Below are 20,240 nucleotides of genomic sequence, written 5' to 3'. Positions count from 1 at the left end.
CCCTTACCCACCCCTTACCCCCCTTTTCACCCCCTTCTCCTCCAAACCTGCCCACAAACACCCATCCACATGCCTCAAGCTTCGGGACTTCTCCGCCTCTTCCTCCCCTTCCCCTTCTCCTTCACGACACCCTTCCCCACCACCTTTCCCACAGGCTTCTCGTTCCCCTCTTCCCCCTCTACTTCCTCAAGTCCTCCTGTTACCCTATCGGTTTCCCCCTCTGACCTCGGCTCTGTCCCCACATCCTCACCCCTCACCGGAGGCTGTCCCCTGCCCATCCCCGCCATAGCAGTCTGCATCCGATTATGTGCCATGTTCTGCCTCGCAACCACCATAGCGTGCAGTCTGACCGCCTCAACCTGCTGCTGTGAAGAGGAAAAGGGGGTCATGGGAGCTGTGGGCGCTTGTGGGCGCGGCTGTTGGGTGGAGTAGGGGTTGGGATATGGGCCGGGTTGTTGAATAGGCTGCTGGGTGCTTTGTTGGGTAGGATAGGTAGGGATGTGGTGTTGAGTCTGGTTTTGATAAAGGGTGGGGCTCTGGTATGCCGCAGGGTGCGGCAGAAGCCCAAATGGGCTGGCGAGGTCGTGCGAGAGGGTTGCTGCGTGCCGGGTTACGACGTCTTGAAGGGGAAGGGGCGAGGATGATGCCCGGGGTGGGGAATGCGGAGATGGAGTGGCGCTTGATGAGGGCGCTTGCGGAGTGGCTGGTGGGACAGGACTTTTGTGTGCCAAAGGCGAGTCTTGACTTGGTTGCGGCCAGGGATTTGTCGGGCTCCGCAATCTCGAGGTCGACGGTGTCAGCGAGGGCGACATTAATGTTGGCGTTCTTGGGGCGAGAGTCAGTGGGCTGGGTCTCTTTGGTTGGTGAGGGAGTGTCCGCATTGAGCTGCTGAATTGAGTTGTTTGAGGTGGTCGATTAAGGCCTTGAGGCTGGGTCAGGGGATATCTGTCATGGATGGTCGGCTGTAATAATGATGATGATGATTGAGATGCGTCATTCGTTTGGGGTGAGCTTGGCTGCTGAGTTTGTCGCTGGGTTGAACGTTTGTCTATCACTTGCTCGCTAGCACTTTCTGCAAGTCCTGGATTGGTTCGAGGGGACTTGGGCGACGCTTCAGGAGTCGGCATCTGCCCTCCCGACACTGATGATACAGGCTGCGGTCGCTTAGGTGAGGGCTGTGTAGGCGTCTGATCTTCACTTATGGTGGGCTGATCGTCTTTGGTAAACAAGGAGCAATACACGCGCGTCTTCTGTATCTCGGCACTCAATTTAAGGTCGTTGATATTGAATCCGCAGTATGTCCAGTAATCCATGGCCCTTTTTGCCTCGTCCTCCGTATAAGGACCCTTCTCATCGGCATCCTCCTCTATCAGGGGTTCAAAATGACGATCCCTGGTTGCCTCGCGGACGCTTTGCTTTCCAACACTTCTATCCCCTGCCAGTATTCTGGTATGCGTTTCTTGCATGAGATTATAAATAGCTTGATTCTCTTCGTTGCAGGCAACTTGCCTCTGCAGTACTCGTGTCTTGATTTGCCGCCATTGTTCCAAACTGATACGAAGAAATAATCGAATACTGTCTAGGCGGTCTTTTTCATTTGCTCTCGGTGTGATGGCAGCCACGCTATTAATCAGATCCTGTTGCAGGCGATCAGAAAGATCTTCCCATTCCGTTGGTGTCCTGAAGGAAAGCTCTTGCCCAGGGGGTTCGTCGTCACTATCTTCCATTTCGTTCATGAACTGTGCCTCTTGATTGACCGTGCTATTCCAGTGATCGGCACCCTGGGAGAATTGCTCGCTTGGAGAATACCAAGGCGGTGAAGGTGTTTTGGTTCTGAAGCGGCTTCGCCTTACGAATGGCTCTCGACCAGGGGGGATTAGAGAGTCGTCGTCTTCCGTCATTAGCCTTGCACTGTCTCCTTGATTGTCGGAGAAGTAGCTCATTTCGGATTGATCGTCCGAGTTGGCAGACGGATATGTGTATTGAGGATCCTCGTCTGTACCAAATTGCAAGGGTTGCAGGCCTATTGGGACCTTGTCGGGGTCAGAATCGTCTGACCCGAGATCGTCTGTGCCCTGATTGTCTATGTCAAAATTGTCGGTGTCAAAAATCAACGGCTCCACGCTCACTATGGCCTCCTCTGTAGGCTGCGTAGGCTGCTGATAGCTGTACTCGCGGGGTGCAAACAACTTTCCAGGCTGTCTTGTTTCTCGTTGTGGAACTTCCACACGATCATCAGTCTCGTCAGCTATGCAGCAGCCACGTTAGCTGGAAGTAGTACAGAATGCTACCCACAATCAATAGAGCGGTAAGAAGGGAAGTCGGTGGTATTGATTGTGTTGGACAAGACGTACCTCTGCTATTCCGCTGCGATCGTTGAGATGGGCCGGGGTGTGACTCGCCCCCAGTGAATGCTTGATAACGTCGAGGTCGCTCTGGGGGCGTGATGTTATTGAATAATTCTTCGTCAGTCCTGGGACGCCGAACATTGGGTCGTAGGTTTCGTCCACTTGGCGCCTCGTCCGCCATTGTGCTCCTTTGCAACTTTGTTCACCAGTAGACTTCGTGTGGCACTGCTGGTGGAAGTATAAATAGATTGTTGATATATGATATGTCGCGCACAAGATGTCGACCAATGTATTCGAGTAGTCCATTGTTGGCATATTTGTTCAACACTGCGTGACCTGTGATACGAGTTGGGTATTGCTTGGGAAGGCGCGTCTCACCCGAATGCGGGTTGAGATGTGAAGGTACGGAATCCGTACACTAACACCATTGGCTGTGTCATTCACGCTTCTTCAAACGTGTCAAACAAAATGAAGAAGATGCGGGGCACGATCTGTACGACCATCAAGAAGCGGACTGTGAAGTTTGGTATCGCATTAGCCAGTGGCAAGTCAATAATCTATGCAGGGGTATCTCATGCTTCTATAGTTCGTCTTATCATGCTGTGCGCCTGCACTATGATCTCACTGATGGAAAGGCTCATACCCTTCCCTGCTGAGAACACCATTTGTTTCGACTTGCCCATCCCCATCCATCTCCATATCCATGTCTTCGTCATCGTAGTCCTCATAGCTCCTTTTAATTTTGCCATTTGCTGGTCCCAACGCCACAGCTTTCTGCTTGTGGCTCGCTTGAGACATTGTTGCCTGAACTGAATCCCTTTGCGCCTTTAAAATCCCTTCATATGTCAAAAGTGTGTTGCGCAAAGAATCATCAAAGGCTACCGCGAAACGCTGCGCTTGTACGATCTGGATAGCGGTCACGACATCATGCGAGTACATGGCCATGATATAGGCGACAATGAGAGCAGCCGAGCGTTCGTTTCCGGTTTCGCAAAATATCAGGATCTTTCCCGTTTTTCTCCCTACACCGTCGCTCCCGTTCGCCGTTGTGGGGCCAGTATTCCGATAGACTCGGCTCAGATGTTCGTTGATCATTTCGATCCCTCTTGAAAATTGTGCGATTAACTCTTGATTTCCTGCTACATCGATGGCCTTCATCTCCAAATTCAGAGCCTCTGCAGGCTTGCTCCACAGCATCCGTGCCTGGGCAATCAGGATGTTTCTGACAGCTATCACCATTGTGATCCCCTCTCTTAGCAAGAATTGTGTATCGCGAGCGGCAGAACTTGGACCAAGGTACAGGAATGGCAGCACCTGCTGAGCATTCCGTCGGTCTTCGTACTGCCATTCCAGCATCGTATTCGTCTTGATGAAGTTGTTGTACGTGACGGTTTTCAGAAATTCGGTGTTGGCGAAGCCAGAGGATTCAAAATTATGAGCAGCATTCTGCAATATCTGGAGCTCCGGTGTCCCAGTAATAGAGAGATTAGGTGGAGGTACAATAAGGCGTGGAGGAGAGGGAACACGGTAAGACCAGAGCTGGGCGGGGGAATGGGGTCGATCCATGCTTTTCACCGAGTATCTGGCTTGATCTTCGAGAGGTATGAAATAGTAGCTTTCAGAGGTCATCGTGAGCTGTTATGTCCTAAGAGTGAATGGTAGAGCTATGGGAATGTGGGGTAGATTGCGAAGTGTCATAGTTGAGAATGGCAGCGACTTAAGAGTCCTACAGAACAGGCATTTGAAATTTGTGACTAGAGGATGAGATCATGTGGTGTGAATGTTGAATAGATGACACCGTCAAAGGGGATGATGTGGAATGAGCTCGTGAGCCTCCTTTGTCATTTTCAAAGGCATGAATTATGCATATCAACGCCAAGCTGATACATCAAATTTTGTGCAAGACGTCCTGGCCGTAGGATCTGATCCTCCATCTAAGGCCCCAATCAAAAACGCGCTAGCCTCAACGCGTGACGACATTATGGATAATTTGATATGCAGGAACCGCAAATTCTCCTGAATTCAATGTTGACCCTTGGCTCGTATAATAGTACACTGTTTCTGGCAGTGTTTTTGATTGACCGGGGACTCACACGGAGCTCGTGACAACGTGGAATTCCAGCAGCGAGCATTCCTGACTGCTTGCGCTTGACTTTGCCACCCTTTCGAGTGAATTTCAAACCGGGCGAAGTGAATTGAATTGACAACAGCACCCACGCCGAACTCCCAACGTCAACACCTCCTACCCCCCCTCAGCCTCCTTGATTGTTGCTGTCTTTTCCATCGTCTCCGAATCTTTTGCGGCATGTCATCCTCGCCCATGACGCGGAGATCATCAGAATCAGACGCCGCTGAGGGCTCAAGCCCCCCATCGTCCCCTCCGTCTGCGGTAGACTCTGCGTATGACCCCGCCATCGAAAAAGCGCAGCAAGAAGAGAAAAAGCTAGCAGCCGAGTCAAAACGCCAAAGACAGGAAGACAGGAAGGCTGCTAAGAATGGCGATGAGGCACAATCCAGCAAAGATACGCTTGGAGATCTGGATTGGTTTCTGAGCCGAAGTCAAGGGTTCTCAGGAACCATCATGGATCAATTGCGCCAGGCGCTAGAAGCGCGCAAGACCCAAACGACCAAGCAACCAAGCCTTGTTGCAGGAGGAACAATGCGGGGATACCAGCTTGAAGGCTTGACATGGCTAACGTGCCTCTACCAAATTGGGTTGAATGGTATTCTAGCAGATGAGATGGGTCTTGGAAAGACCATCCAGCTTATCTCGTTTCTCGCTTTTCTCAGGGAGCACGGCACAAATGGTCCCTTCTTGATCCTGGGACCGTTGAGTACTATTAATAATTGGCTGAAGGAATTCAAATTCTGGACTCCACAGATTCCGGCAATCATGTATCATAGTAATCCCCAGTCTAGAGCGCAGATCCGCAGGCAACAAATGAAAGGAGACGCCAAAGGTGCAAATTTCCCTGTTGTGTGTACATCATACGAGATTTGCATGCGGGACAAGAAGTACCTGGCAAATTATCCTTGGAAATTCATCGTCGTCGTAAGTTTTAGGTTTTTACACATGAAAGTCGCAGCGCTGACAATTCAAAGGACGAAGGTCATCGATTGAAGAATTTTAATTGCAAGCTTGTCAGAGAGCTGAAGCAGTATCCCTCCGAGAGTCGCCTCATTCTGACAGGCACACCACTACAGAACAATCTTGCTGAACTCTGGTCGCTCCTCAACTTTCTTCTACCAGAAGCGTTCTCGGACCTTGAACAATTCGAGAGCATGTTTGATTTCTCAGATGTGCATGACAAGGAGAGTCACAAGCAATTTATGTCGAAGGAACGCCAGCAGCGTACAGTGGCTTCTTTGCATGCGATTCTGAAGCCTTTCCTCTTGCGCCGTGTCAAGGATGATGTTGAAACTAACCTCCCGAAGAAACGTGAATATATACTTTACGCTCCGCTCACCACCGCGCAGAAAGAGCTGTACAGAAAGATCAAGGATGACGACATTCGTGCCTATCTTGAACAACAAGCTATTAAGCGTATTGGGGAAAAGCTTGAAGACTCTAGAGTGAGCGAAATGAAAGGCAAAAAGCGCAAAGGGAGCAGTGGTCTGTCTACACCAAACAAGAGTGCGAAAACATCGCGAAGTACAACGCCAGCCAGCAGCATTCGTTCCGTTCGAAGAGGCAAGGGACGTAAGACATATGAGGAGGTCAGTGACGCACAATACTTCCAAGCTCTCGAGCAAGAAAGTGAAAGCGATGCTGTGGACTCAGAGGAGGAAGCGGAGAAGGACAGGGCTGATACCCTTGCCAAGGCTCGTAAGTATTTATCAAAGCCGTCGGACTCCTGACAACAAGTACTAAATGCACCGATAGGCAAAGAAGTCTCCAATAAGAAATTGCAGAATCCTGTTATGCAACTACGTTTGGCGTGCAATTCACCGCACCACTTCTCATGGCCTTGGGGTACCGAGGATCCTGACGAGACATTGGTCACTGACTCCGGCAAAATGATCATGCTTGACCGATTGATACCTCATCTGTTCAAACAGAAGCACAAAGTAATTCTCTTCTCACAATTTAGTAAACAGCTTGATATTCTCGAGGAATGGGCGGCTACCCTCAGGGGGTGGCCTATTTGTCGAATAGATGGCTCCGTGAGCGCTGATGACAGGCAAGAAGCCATCGAAGCCTTCAACACCAAAGCTTCTCACCGCCTCTTTCTGCTCAGCACCAGGGCTGGTGGCCTTGGGATTAATTTGACATCAGCAGATACCGTCATTCTGTTTGATTCTGATTGGAACCCCCAACAAGATCTTCAAGCCCAAGATCGAGCACATCGCATTGGCCAAACGAAGCCAGTCATCGTCTATCGCCTCGCCACTAAAGGCACTGTCGAGCAAACGTTACTTGAAAAGGCGGACGGTAAGCGACGACTCGAGAAGCTCGTCATACAGAAGGACAAGTTCCGTAGTATACTTGACAAGAAAAGCAGACAAGAAGAGTATGAGGAGATTGAGGATATCCTCGCGGAGGATGAATTCGAGAACTACGATCCTGGGGAAGGAGCGGAGATCTTGAGTGAAGAGGATCTTAAGACATTGACTGACAGGAGTGCCACAGCTTACGCTAAAGCTGCCAAGGGCGAAGGGACGAGTGGAGATAAATTCAAGAGTATCGAAACAAAGAAGGGACAGGTCGATATTCTGGGAAGCATGGCAAAGTAAGCAGTTGTCGTGGTAGGAGTGTTTGGCATTTTCCTAGCGCTTCAGCATCTGTACCATTGTTGAATGAGTGGCAGCGCGAGCTTGTACAACCGCTCCTTGTGAGTATGCGGAAGATGTATCACATTCAAAACAGCAGCGATGCAGTCAACCGGAAGATGGACCTTTCCCTATGGAGGCAGGCGCTCGCGTTTGCACTGTTACGTGAATGTGAATGTCTTCTATGAATGCTTGATGCACACACCCTAAATTCACTATTTGCATTCTCAAAGCAATTCAAATAGAAGTGATACTTCGCGAACAAGATTGCCATACAAACCTCTTCAAAGACTGCCGGGGTATTGGACCGAGATTCTTGGTGTTAGGAGACAATCCTGGTGTTCATTTGCCACTCGCGGGTATCATCTCCTTTGTCCAATTAAACAGGTGAACACCAGTCATAACACTTTCGTCCCCTCACGCGCATTGGGGTCTCGACAGAAATTTTCACTTCCCTCACATTCTTCTCTTCGTCTTACAACAACATTTGACTCCACCGCGATCTAGACTTACCTACATTGAACCACCGTCAAGATATCACTCTTAAACGAACTCGTGTCGATTCCATCATGGCACTTGCACTCCTCCAGATTGGGTTCTGGGCGTGGCTGGCCATCTCCCAAGCCCCGACCATGTTCTTACCTGACACAATGAGCGACACCGACAACTTCCTCCAAGACTGCGCTGGCTATAACGACTCACGACGATGGACTAACGGTATTTATCCCGGATTCCCTACCAAGCAGCAATTACGTGTCTGCAGTATGCACGCGAAACGTTTCAGCAACGAGGGCTCCCAACCCCCCACACGCACATACCAGACCCCGGCCCCCAAGCTGATTTTCCCTGGCCCTTTATCGTAGCGCTGCTGCTCATAATGATCATATCGACATTATACTTTTGGCCTTTTTCTATACGCAACAAAGCACACGTGGCAAGACAGAATGCATTGCAACAGACCGAAAACATAACGAGCACCACGAGCCACAAGACCAGAGAAGTCACCAATGTGCAGCGACAGGAACCCAATGTGCAGCAACAAGAGCCCAATGGGCAGCACCAAGGGCCCAATGAGCAGCAACACCAACCCACTCCAGAACTGGACCAGCCCATTGCAAATCACGACAAGAGCACTTTGCAGCAGCAAAACACCAAGTCCAAAAATCAGAACGCCAACGCACAGCATGAGAAGGCCATGTTAGGAAAAGGTAAAGCCGAGCTAGAGCATGATGATTCCAACTCAAAGCACGAGAATGCCGAGTCGAAGCAACTAGACGCCACTCCATATCATCAGAAGCCTAACTTGGAGGAAAACGAAGCCTTTGTAGAGCAAAATGGGGCTGATACAGGGAAAAAGGATGTCAATCCGGAGGAAGCACGTGGTAAAATTTTTGTGATGCCACTTCAAGGCAGAAAGGTAGACCTTCTGGGTTCTAACAAAGAACTGATAGCATCATCACCTGGATCTTGCAGCCCTCGACAACACGCTAAACAGGAATCTGTCAGTAACGTCGAATCACCTACTCCAGGCGGGACAAAAGGCAAGAGACGACGTCGCAACGCGGCGAAAGATAAAGTGAAATTCGATACTCCCAATTCGGATCAGCCTAAGAAGCATCTTGACCACCAGGACAATGCTCTCGTCACCAAAATTGCCCCCACCACCGACAGTGGCCCCGTCACCGATACTGCTCCCGCTCCAGAGCATGCCGAAGTGAAGCAAAAGAGCAAGCGCCACGGCCACAGGGCTGGACGTAATATGCGAAAGAGCCGGAAAACGGCAATTAATGCGGCTGATGTCTCGACCTCCGCTACATCAGATTAACTATGACTGATTATCGACTTTGTCTCATGCATCTTCACTTAATGCAGCGGCTTTCGACCTGCCTCCGCTTCGGCGTTGTAGGCTGTCAAGATGCCCTCATTATTGTGTAAAGATTGCGAAAATGTTTGGCAGCCTTGATCAAAAGTCGGGATAGAGGAATGTTGTACACGAGATCTTATTTCCATAGTGTTGCAGGCTTTCATGCCGCCTCCGCTCCGGCGTTGTAGGTGGCTGAAGATGCCGCCACTATTGGAATGTTGTTTGGCAGAGGAGGACATACAAGGTGAATGGACTGAAGGGATGCACTAGTAAAAAGACATCTGCAATGCTTGGTTCATGGATTACACAGGGGAATGTTAGTTTCGTAGTGTTGCGGGCTTTCACGCTGCCTCCGCTTCGGCGTTGTAGGTAGCTGAAGATGCCACCACTATCGAAGGAATTGTTCGTCAGGTCAAGGAAAGGTTCGAAGCAATAGGGATGGAACATAAGAGGCACGACATGCGGGCATGATGGGTCGGGGGAGGGAAGTGGTCACAACATGTTTGCAATGATTGTATGGGTCCCATGGAGGGACGGAACCTGAATGTACGCTTTGCTTGCAAGTAATTTCCATGTCTTCGATCGATTCTGATCTACCAAAAGAATTCGATCCACAGCCAATTCTACGAGTATAAGTTTCATTGTAGATGTTGTGTCAAGTCTTCATAAACAATGACGTAAGATATGTTGTCTTGAATGAACTGACACATCAGCCTAATTTAACTCTGGCGATCCAAGTCTACCAACATATTTCCTCATTACCACGAACCATACTTTCGAATGCTTCAGCAACTACGTCGTCTTCGTCTCAGTATACACGATTTCTCTGCGATAGTACAACACTAGAATAGAGCCATAGGGCTATCGACAAGATCGTCTCCGTCGATGAATACCCTAGCAACCGAGATTCTGCTACTCATCACAGAGCAAATTCAAACATTCGAAGCTGAGGACCAAATTGTGACGCTCCAAACCCTTCTCCACGTGAATCGACAGTGGCACGCCTTTGCAAAGCCGGCTCTCGATCAGATCCTAGACTCAAAATACTTTAGCATGGTAGTATTGCCGCCATGGATGAAGAGCAGGACACAAAAGGAAGATATTAGAGAGTCTCTGTGGCAACTTAACGCTCTCGAAGCATACTACTGGAGTTTCCGGCAGCATCCTGAAAAGTATCGACGCTATGTAATGTTCCGCACGATCCCTTCTCAACCGATTGGTCTCTCGTGGAATGAAGAGCTGTCTACCTTTGAAACATCAATCGTGAACGATCCACCAAACGTGCAGTATCTTTGGCCCTGGGCTGAGTGGAGGACTTTGAAAAGGGGCAAGGCTTATCTGATTCATCACTTCCTCGAAGACCCCACGTGCCCTTACTTACAGTGCAGATATCGCCAGAAAGGGGACATGATAATGATATGGTGGGACTTCTCTAAAGGAGCTGCTAAAAGGCAACATCATCTACGCGGGGCAATTCGCCAGGGAAATCTCGATATCATTGGACTTACAGGTTTCGTTATATGCCTTTATATCTTGATACCATGCTTTCTTGCGATCTATCACCGATCACAGCATCGCACTGAAAGTGATCCGGTTGCAGCCACGCCCACGGTCATACGCCTTTATCGCGGACAGGATCTAGGGACTGTCGTCGCAGGGCACACATTCACTGCCATGGACAATAAGCCACAGAGTTCAATGTGGGTCACTATCCCGAGTAACGACAAAGACACTTGACGAGACGTCAAATGAGACACTGTCACCGTACAAAGAGTGTATGGCTACTTTTCTATCTTTTAAAACAATGTTTGTAACGGTATGAAGGGTAATTCGCGAAGTCACAAGGCTGTCAATGTAAATCATGCGTGAGACTGCAGCTCATTTACGGGGGCAGCAAAGACTTTGATCAATATTCAGATGATGCTGTCGCCCTTGGCAACAATCTCTCTCAATATTCTATCTAGATCTCTGCTTGTGTGCGTACGTGAAGAACAGCTACAAAGTCTGTCCCACTTTCGCTCACTCTGCACCGTCAACAATACCTTTCACTAAAATCTACATGTCCTAAATGGAACTCAAAAACCAAATCTGCGTACATGGAAGAGTACGCAAGCTGTAATTTCAGGGGCAACCAGAGCAAATGTACTTTCACGGCAAGGAACTTTTCAGTGATCCTCGTCAGCTCCGTGTCAATAGGAGTCCTCGTGGAGACTTTTGGACCGTTGGCGAAGAGAGAATGAAGCATTTACGGGGCATAGCTCACTCATAAATTCTCAGCTGACGGAAAAAATTGGAGGCGGTTTGATTGTACTCAGAGCCATAATGGCCTTATGGATTCATGCTGAACATCTGGGTTTCTGTCCGCGAGAATATTTGGATTGAATCTTCTCCAATGTATCCCGCTATCTCTATCGTAAGGTTCCCGCGTCAAGTGTGATGGTGATTTGTTTGCCTTACAAAGGTAGCTCAAGAGATTGCCTGATTTTCCGCTCAAGACGACCGTCATTGTCCAAGATAGGAATGCCTTCTTAGAGCACAGATCATGCCCAGCCCTCGAGTTTCCCCGTAACTGAAGCTTTACACTGATACTGGAACCTCCCCGCCCGCACTTGTCCTGTTGTGACCGCGACGCGAGATAGTGGCAAATTGGCCGTCATTACACTTCATTTTCATTTGCCTATTTCGACTCTACACTCAACGCCACTCCCAGCCCCGCTTTTTGGTGGTACAAGATTCTGTCCGCTTCGTTTTCCTTCTTCGCTCATACATCTCACTCCCAACCAAAAATTCTTGATTCAAATAGCATATCATCATTATGCTCACTGGATACGCTGCTCGTCTCCTCATCGGAGAACTCAACAAATTGACCATGTTTTATATTTTTGCCTCTATCTCGATTGTTTTGATTTTTGCCTATTTATCGATCCCGAAAATCTGCAACCTACCAAAGTTTCACAGGACCACTAGCCCACGCGAGGGTGACTTAATCGTGAGTAGTCGTTCTTGGAGGTACGCAGGAGCTAATTTTCTCAGAGGGAAATTGAGCACCTGAGAGGCAAATTAGTGACTGAAGAATGGAATGTTTCTAAAGCAAACAGCAGAGTCGAAAGCTTCAGGCGCGAGGCGGCTGAGCGACGAGCAGCACCGTGCGAGTCTTGTCAGCAGGATCAGATTACCGAACGGATGCAGAGAAAGGATAAGAGGGCGCTTGGTGATGCCAGACAAGAGATTGACCGGCTTAAGTTTGAAGTGATACCCGCTTTGAGAGCAAAAATCCAAGCCGAGATCACCAGAAAGGTAGAACAGAGCTTGTACCACGAGATATCAGAGTCCAAAACAGGGGAGTTGACGTCGAGAGAAGAAGCGAGGAAGGCTCGTGAATGCGTAGAGAAGGCAATCAAACGCGAAAAGATGGCAGTTGCGCAGGCAAAAGAGTACAAGGCCCAGATCAAGGAACAGAAACTGCTTCATACCCTTGAAATGATCAATGCGACCAGTATTCAAGATGAATTACACTCGGAGAAAGTTCGATGTATCAACGCAGACCACGCCCAGGAATCTGAAAATTGGATTTCAGAGAAGGAGAATCTTCAGAAGGATCGAAAGGTTATAGAACGTGGTCACGAAATCCAGGTTCGGACTTTAAGCCAAACTCTTGCCAAACATGAAAGAATAGCGAAGGAGTGGGCCTGGACCAAGAGTGAGGCGAACGTTCTTGAGAAATTAAAGGAAATAGACATATCAGAGTTCCACACAGTCATCGATCCCGTTCATCAGAGATTAATCCAGATCATTGCTGCCATCCACGAGAGTCTGAAGGTCTCTCACCATATCCAGCACGGATGGGCATACCAGCACCATGTCACACCGTTTGACCCGTTTTTCTCGGAAGTGAAGCAAGTGGTACGCAAATTGAATGATCGAGCTGCAGTGGCGATCGTACAATGCACAGATAATACAGTTCCAACTTCTAAAGCCATTGAAGCAAAGACAAATGACACACCTGTCGTTCAACATTTGCACACTACTCAAGATAACATAAATACCTCAAGACAAGCCCCCAAGAATCCAGCAAGCTGCCTTATTACATCCGAAAAAGCTCATCCTCAAAACGCTCCTTGCAAGAACGCAGATAAGAAGCTTCCTTCGCAGACACGGCCTATTCTACATATAACACAGGAAAATGTCACTGCAGTACCAAGAGATGACATGGTACAACAGCCGCCCTTTCTTTTCGATCCCAAAGTGAAAGATACTAGCGGAAGCCAAGCCGCCACGCCAAAGGAGAGAAAGCAGTTGGGACCTCTGGGGAAATCTGACAAAGATGGTCTACGACGCAAGGTCGGGATTAAGGCTACCACTAAAGCATTCGAAACAGCCCTCAAACCGGTTCATACAGCGACTAAAGTTATTGAGTCTACAAAAGACAATGTCGAGGGCAGCAGACCCATTGACAATAGCAAGGCGGGCAAAGATCTTCAGGATCAGGCAGCAGGTCCGACAGCGATAATTTCAGAGACTAACAACTCAAGCGTGAAGACGGATAATGCAGGCAAAGAACATGAGGAACAGACAGCAAGTCCGGCAGCTAAAACTGAAGATATTAGCAGCACACATGTGGAAATAGATAAAGAAGGCAAGGCTCCTCATAAGAAGGCAATAAATCAGACCGCTCAGCTCAAAGAGAGCGAGGATGAAGATATTGAGATGAGAATTGCAGGCAAAGGTCTTCAAGAAGAAGCACCGAGTCAGACGGTTCAACTCGTAAAGAGCGGCGACAAAGATGTCGACATGGAAAATGCAGACAAGAGTCTTCACGAAGAGACAACAAGTCAGACTGTTCAGCTCGTAGGGAGCAAGGATGAAGATGTGGAAATGAAAACCACAGGCAAGGCTCTTCAAGAAGAGGCAATAAGCCACACCGCCGCTCAGCTCGTAGAGAGCAACAACGACGACGTGGAGATGAGCAATGGGCCCCTAAAGCCTGAACTTCATGAACAGCTACACGAAAAAAGGACTGGTTTCGGTACCAACACTCGGAACTCATCCGCATTCAATCCCAACACTATGAAATCATCTACCTTTGGGTTTGGCACCTCGAATTCGTCCACTTTCAATCCTGGCAGCCTGCTTTCGTCGACAGCCAATCCCTATATCACGAACACGTCTACCACGAATCCTCATACATCGAACCCATCTACCGCCAGTCCTCACACTTCCACCTCTTCTGCTTTTACTCCTTACACCTTTAACCCATCCACCGCCAATCCATATATCTCGAACCCCTTTACCGCCAATCCGTACACATCGAATAGGCAAACCTCCAATGTAGCAGAGCCTTTCAGTCACAATGTATTGAAGCCCTCCGGATACTCAATGTCCCCCAATGACGATATATCAACATTCGCCCCTTCTAGGTGGAGCTTCAATCCACCTCCATGGCGACCAACCTCCAATCAACCTCCGCCCACCTACGATCCGAATGAAGAACCGGATCCAATGCAGCTCGATCCCATACTAGCTGCAGCACCAACTGCCTCAGCTGGTGCTGCTACTGGCACTTCCAATCCTGCCAGCGGAGTAGCTCAGGGATCAAGTAACGGGGGCATAGACCTCGCAGCAATTGCTATGAGTCAGGAGGCTACAGATGTATGGGAGGCATCCACGAATGCAGCAATGCCTCCGGGTTTTGACGACGACGACGAAGACGAGGAAGATTAAATGTGGGTTCACAATCCCACTGACAAAGAATGTCGACGAATAATCCTCACCCTATTGTTTACCCGACGAAAATACCCAACTATCACCTAATTTGAGGCACAAAATCATTTGCTTTGTCACCTTTACGTCTGCACTATCACTTGCAGGTACATATTTCGCCTCGATTCTGTTTGCAATCGACCTTCCACGAGATCTTTATCATCATCATTCACTCTTCCCTACATCTCAACGGTGTCGATATCTTCTGCTTCGGTAAACTTGGCATGATGGCTTTCAACAGATGCCTCTGCCTTTCTCATCGAACGAGATTCGCAACTACTCACTTCTTCCTCGAATGATATCAAACGACTGCATTTCGCATGATGGCTATCTTTGGCTGCCGCTGCCATCACCGTCGGATGGGATTCGCAACCTTCAACTTTCCTTCGGCACAGCACGATACGTCTGTACTTGATATGATGGCTGACATCAGCTGCCTCTATCATTTACACAACGTGATCATCGCTGCCTCTCCTCACGACACCAGAACCACTTTTTTGATTTTGCGAGTTTGGGATTTTGGGAATGGTGATTTAGCCGGACTTGTATCCACGCACCCGTTCCTCGGATGCGCCTACTGACATTGCACGGTCATCTTTTGGTGACTGTCTGTCAGTATTGGCTGTGTCTGGGAAATCGGTGGCGGTGGTCAGGTCTGGCTGAACCAGGATGGTGGGATGTAGCAGAGATGACAGAGAGATACTTGTTTTTAACAAGATCGAGAATGGGGGGATATGACTGGGATGATAGAGAGGTTACAAGCGAAGGATATGACTGGGGTGGCAGAGAAATACTTGTTCTGAACAAGATCGACGGTGGACGGACATGACGGGGATGATAGAGAGATAATTGTTCTGAACAATATCGAGGAGTATGGCAGCTTGGATCTTCATTCATTTTCCTCACAATGTACGATTGCCTCACGGGGATCGTCTGTTGGCAAATGCAGTGTCTGGGGTAATTGTGGTATCGGTCAAGGGCGGGGTGGGGGGAGCGGAATGGCATGAACAGAGAGTCAAGCGAATGGGTTTCATCTTCAACTTTGTAGTTATGGTATGCAAGATTATGCAAGTGGTAGGCTTTTGCCTCTTGATAAGTAGATCGAACACAATTTTCACGACCATCCCAACATGATACTCGAAAAGTGATTCCCGAGTAATTTCCCATCTTATCCTGTACTTATTCTCCCAACACCCACCTCCATATCCCATTGTTGTCCAGTCAATCTCGGCAACAGTGGGATCTCCACTTGTCGAAACCCGAAGAAACCCCCCATTCCTTGCGTTTGAGCATCGCTAGTTCACGCTGACATCGCTCAGCCATTTCACGATGCACATTTCTCCTGACTTGAGACGGCGATGGGCCGAATAACTCCTGTACTGCCGGCGGCCAGAAGATCTCAGGGTGATACTCCAGAAACAACGCCGTGATCATAATCATGATCAAAATCGTCATAAAACTAATGGCTAGGAGAATCCCGAAATGGCGACACGGTGATCTGAAGGGCCCTCCTTCGAGAAAGGTCTCTATGTTATGAACCAAGTTAGCGAAGAGTGTGCTCACAAACCTCCCACAATACATGAAGAAGGTGCTCGCGACCCTCCCAGATGTCGTGAAGAGTGCGCTCACAGCTTTCGCACATTTCGTGAAGAAATTCACGACCCATCGTTGTGTACGTTTCTTATTTGAAGTCTCCACCATCCACTCAGACAGAATTCCCATAGGGGCTTGAAGCCGCTCTAGCTTCCTCTCCTCAACCGTCGACTCATCATACAGCTCCTTCCGAACAACAGCGACATCGCCGCTGTCATTGTACTCTATCTTCAGATGGTAGCACTTGCCGACTAAGTCCAGAAGCAGTTGTGCTTCAGTATTGTCTACCATCCAAACTTGCCCTTCGTTGTGGAAATTTGCTTGCATGTTAACGAGCCGATTTCGCCCTGATTTCGCGTCTAGGTCTTTCACTTTTTTGCTTGTCTTATTCCTGGTCCGCGCAAGCTGGAAGGTGCGGAACTCGGTTGGCGCAAATCTGAAGATGGCAGAGGACTGGAATTCTCGTGGCAGGCGGCTTATGCTGTTCAAGAATCTCTTCAGATTCGAGTCGCGTGAGCGTCGATCTTCAGTTGATGTTGCGATTACTTGCTCGATCTTCCCAAAGTGGGTTTGCTGCAGTCGGTCCTCGAGGAGCTCGCGAGCGGTGTCGCAGCATCTCCTTGTCATCCTTAGGTTGTGTAAGGCCTTGAACTCATCGGGCTCATTGTGTAGTCGGTCTTCTATGATTTGAAGCCATAGCTCTGGTGGTAGCTGATCAATAGCTAGGCCATTCATGTTCCCGGTCAGTGGACGTTTGTTGGAGTTTGGGTGATGTCAAAAGCTGATTTTGTGTGAAAGACAGAAGACGAAGTGTGATAAAATGCAACACTTCAGGTAGACACGTAAATCACTCCATCTGTCAAACATATATCATAGCTAAAAGTGATGTGTCGTAACAATCATTCAGCGGAAGTCGATTATGACTGGACAAAAAGATGGCCGTGAGACCACACAATACCTCGATGTCTTAGCGAAGTGTTGTTGATTAAGTGCCCCAAGATGAGCAGAGACACGATGTCGACAAGACTGACATTAATCTACTCATACCACGCGTTTTGGCTTCCGTTTTTCGAGCCAACTTGAGGAACATGTGTCAATTGCGAACCATGAATTGCTGCCTGGATGGTGACATTTCCATCTCGATATATCCAGGCATTGTAGTGCAAGTTTGTGAAACAATCGAAAAAAATAGCATGGGGTGAAGCAAGGATCATAAAATCGATAGCTCCACGTTACAATATCGCAGGAAGGCAATAGAAATGCTGTAGATCCTAAAAGCATACGTTCCTCTCTCAACCAACGGCAAATTCTGCTGCTTTGAAGTACGGCGAATGTGAATTTTCACCCTGTATGCAGGGCGAGCGTCGGAATACTACAAAAATGTCTCGGCCGTCTTTTCGGCCAGTGGACAATAAAAACTTCCTCATTTTCCAGAAGTCGACCAAGTCTGTCAGTCATCTTCCATGCCGCCATGCCACACGATTTCACAAGCAGGACAGTCTACCGAGCATACTCTAGTCTCTCGAGGGTTGTACAAACGCCACTGATTCGTCCTTCGTCTGACATTCCGTGCTTCCAAAATTGGCTCATTATCAGCATTAGCCAGAAAAATACATTCACTAGATTCGCGGGTCAATGGTTCCTTGCGCTGGCGTCCTTCAATCTTTCGTCCTTCAGATCCCTGTGGTGTCTTTTCTGAATTTTGATTGCTTTCTTCAATTTTCGGCGGGACCCTCTTTACAGGTACATCGACCTGCCTTTCTCCAGGCATTTGGAGCCTTTGCAGCTTGGTTCTGGTAGCTATAGAACTATGCCTCTCTCTCCAAATCACGAGGGTATCCGTGTCCTTGACCGTCTTCATCCGAAAATATTTGCATTTCTGTCTCAAAATGAGAAGCATTGGCAACATGGTGTGTTTATATCTCCAATCTGTATTGCTTTCCAGAAACGCGTTGATGAGGTCCCCAAAATTGTCCTCTTCGAATTTTCTCCTTTCGTTTTGTGTCTTGCCATAGTCTTTTCCAACTAGGCATAGGGGATCCAACATACGATCTTCCAACGTCTCCGCGAAATCACCTTCGACGAGGTATTCACTTGCTACATTACTCTCAAATTTCAATGGCCTATCAGGCATCGTTCTGAATATTGCGGAGCTTTGAAACCTTTTCGGTAAGGCCTGCACGCTCACGACATACTCCTCCATAGAGTGAAGTAGAAACCTGGTGTATTCCATCCGGTGCAGCTGCATGGGCCATGGAGGTATCAACACCCACGGGGGTAATTCTAGCGTATGCAGGTACTTTGAGAACAAGAATTTCTCCAGCGGGCGACGTGCAAGCCTGCTCCAACTACGGTTTGTCAATCGCAGACCATACAGCGCCTTGAGTTGATCTTCTTGACTGAGGGTCGACAGGTGACAAAAGATATCTGCCTGCAACTCGCCAGGAAGTTTGTCCATACCTGACCCTTCGAGTGAGGATTTATGATGTAGCTGACTAAGTAAAGCTACTGTCGGCAATTAAGTTGGGCATATTATGTTGGAGAATTTGAAATGTCTTGACAATTCGTTGAAGGAAGTATCGGGCTATGGTTTGTAAAAAAGGACACTTCAGAAACACACGCATTGGATTGTGGCAAGTCCCCCGCTTTCGCCACCTGGTCTTCACGTATCACGTCCATCCTGACTTTGTAAAATGCTACGGCAGACGGTTGGATGTAATCTCTTTTCTAGAAGCCCCAGTCCCATTTGATGGTACAGACTGCACAATTATCATCACAGACCTTCAACTCCGCTTCTTCTGCCTCCCTCAGACTGCTTGACTCCAACCTCGAGTCTTGTTGCTCCAAGTCCCATTTAATGGCACAGACTTCGCAATCATCCCCACAGCCCCTCAAACGTGCTTTCTCCACCCTCAATACTGAATCTTGACGCTCTCGCACCCACCGCTTGACGATCGCGGCTTTGATATCGTATCTCTCCTTCCACACCACGAACATATTTTTTCCTGCCACATATTTGACCTTGACATGCTTGTTCAGCACTCTGAAGGCGAGCAAGAGGGGCAGGTCAAGATGTACAAAGGTCCAACCCGGGATTTCTTGAATCATAGTCCTGATGTACTGTCCCCAGTGGCGACGAAGACTTGCGTTAATGGATATATTTATTTCGATAAAGCCTGGGCTTTTGAACAATTCCCAATACTCAGAGCGATCCAGAAACATAGTGGGTCTATTCGGGGCAAATCTATATGCTGCGGAAGATTGGAATTTCTTTGGTATTTCCCCGATGTTCTTCATGAAGTCTAACAATCTTAAGTATGTGTCTGTAGCCGTTGGACCCATCTCAGTCAGTGTTGTGGGATTAATACCGTCAAGGGGAGGAATAGTTTTCAGCTTTTTGAAGTAGTTTGAGTACAGCAGCTCCTCGAGAGGAATTCGAGAAATAGCGCTCCAGAAGCGACTCGTAAGCCGCAGACCGTAGAGGGTGATAAGACATTCTTCATCGTCAAAGTTCAAGACATGATCAAGAATTCGAGGGCAGATGTCACTCCACAGCCCCTTGATAGCTGGTTGAGCCATTGCGACCGGGATGAGGAAGTCGCTAGAGCTGATCTGGGCCTTTGAACTCCAGGATATGATATTGACGCGTGGTAAAAGACTTGAGTATCGTGCGTGAACAAAGAAGTCACTTATCAGGATACCGCCGTCAACACATAACGATGATGCCCAATCACCGTTGCCACCCCCGCTTCTTGTGTTTACACAAATGAAATCTCTTTAGCAAAATGCTGTTGCAATTCCGATGAGGATGAAGGAGTTATTTACTCATTGTTCCGACAACATGAAGTAGGTATACAATATCATACGATGATCCCTAGTATGCAAATGGAACACAACGCTCGTTG

At 48.4% G+C, this 20,240-nt stretch overlaps 7 protein-coding genes across 7 annotated transcripts; 3 read left to right on the top strand and 4 right to left on the bottom strand.

Moving 5' to 3' along the window:
- Window positions 1-74: 74 nt before the first annotated feature.
- Window positions 75-2,529, bottom strand: KY384_007370 (uncharacterized protein; the record flags this gene model as incomplete). The annotated part of the gene is made up of 4 exons (XM_044815861.1): window positions 75-474; window positions 719-885; window positions 1,056-2,240; window positions 2,296-2,529. 4 exons carry the CDS (start codon window positions 2,527-2,529, stop codon window positions 75-77), a joined length of 1,986 nt encoding a protein of 661 aa, XP_044667735.1.
- A 440-nt stretch (window positions 2,530-2,969) lies between these two features.
- Window positions 2,970-3,977, bottom strand: KY384_007369 (uncharacterized protein; the record flags this gene model as incomplete). Its single annotated transcript, XM_044815860.1, has 1 exon — window positions 2,970-3,977. One exon carries the CDS (start codon window positions 3,975-3,977, stop codon window positions 2,970-2,972), a length of 1,008 nt encoding a protein of 335 aa, XP_044667734.1.
- A 676-nt stretch (window positions 3,978-4,653) lies between these two features.
- On the top strand, window positions 4,654-7,082 carry KY384_007368 (uncharacterized protein; the record flags this gene model as incomplete). Its single annotated transcript, XM_044815859.1, has 3 exons — window positions 4,654-5,400; window positions 5,451-6,174; window positions 6,232-7,082. The coding sequence occupies 3 exons, from the start codon at window positions 4,654-4,656 to the stop codon at window positions 7,080-7,082; spliced, it is 2,322 nt and encodes a 773-aa protein (XP_044667733.1).
- Window positions 7,083-7,687: 605 nt separating this feature from the next.
- Window positions 7,688-8,943, top strand: KY384_007367 (uncharacterized protein; the record flags this gene model as incomplete). Its single annotated transcript, XM_044815858.1, has 2 exons — window positions 7,688-7,880; window positions 8,045-8,943. 2 exons carry the CDS (start codon window positions 7,688-7,690, stop codon window positions 8,941-8,943), a joined length of 1,092 nt encoding a protein of 363 aa, XP_044667732.1.
- A 924-nt stretch (window positions 8,944-9,867) lies between these two features.
- Window positions 9,868-14,703, top strand: KY384_007366 (uncharacterized protein; the record flags this gene model as incomplete). The annotated part of the gene is made up of 2 exons (XM_044815857.1): window positions 9,868-10,682; window positions 12,018-14,703. 2 exons carry the CDS (start codon window positions 9,868-9,870, stop codon window positions 14,701-14,703), a joined length of 3,501 nt encoding a protein of 1,166 aa, XP_044667731.1.
- A 1,498-nt stretch (window positions 14,704-16,201) lies between these two features.
- On the bottom strand, window positions 16,202-17,070 carry KY384_007365 (uncharacterized protein; the record flags this gene model as incomplete). Its single annotated transcript, XM_044815856.1, has 2 exons — window positions 16,202-16,240; window positions 16,306-17,070. The coding sequence occupies 2 exons, from the start codon at window positions 17,068-17,070 to the stop codon at window positions 16,202-16,204; spliced, it is 804 nt and encodes a 267-aa protein (XP_044667730.1).
- Window positions 17,071-17,567: 497 nt separating this feature from the next.
- On the bottom strand, window positions 17,568-19,914 carry KY384_007364 (uncharacterized protein; the record flags this gene model as incomplete). The annotated part of the gene is made up of 4 exons (XM_044815855.1): window positions 17,568-17,597; window positions 17,849-18,683; window positions 18,956-19,062; window positions 19,117-19,914. The coding sequence occupies 4 exons, from the start codon at window positions 19,912-19,914 to the stop codon at window positions 17,568-17,570; spliced, it is 1,770 nt and encodes a 589-aa protein (XP_044667729.1).
- Between the last annotated feature and the right edge of the window lie 326 nt (window positions 19,915-20,240).

This window comes from Bacidia gigantensis, assembly GCF_019456465.1.
Source record: "Bacidia gigantensis strain McMullin 20006 chromosome Unknown contig_255, whole genome shotgun sequence".
NCBI lineage: Eukaryota > Fungi > Ascomycota > Lecanoromycetes > Lecanorales > Ramalinaceae > Bacidia > Bacidia gigantensis.
The sequence above is the reverse complement of the archived record's forward strand: the minus strand, read 5'-3'. Positions and strand labels throughout refer to the sequence as shown.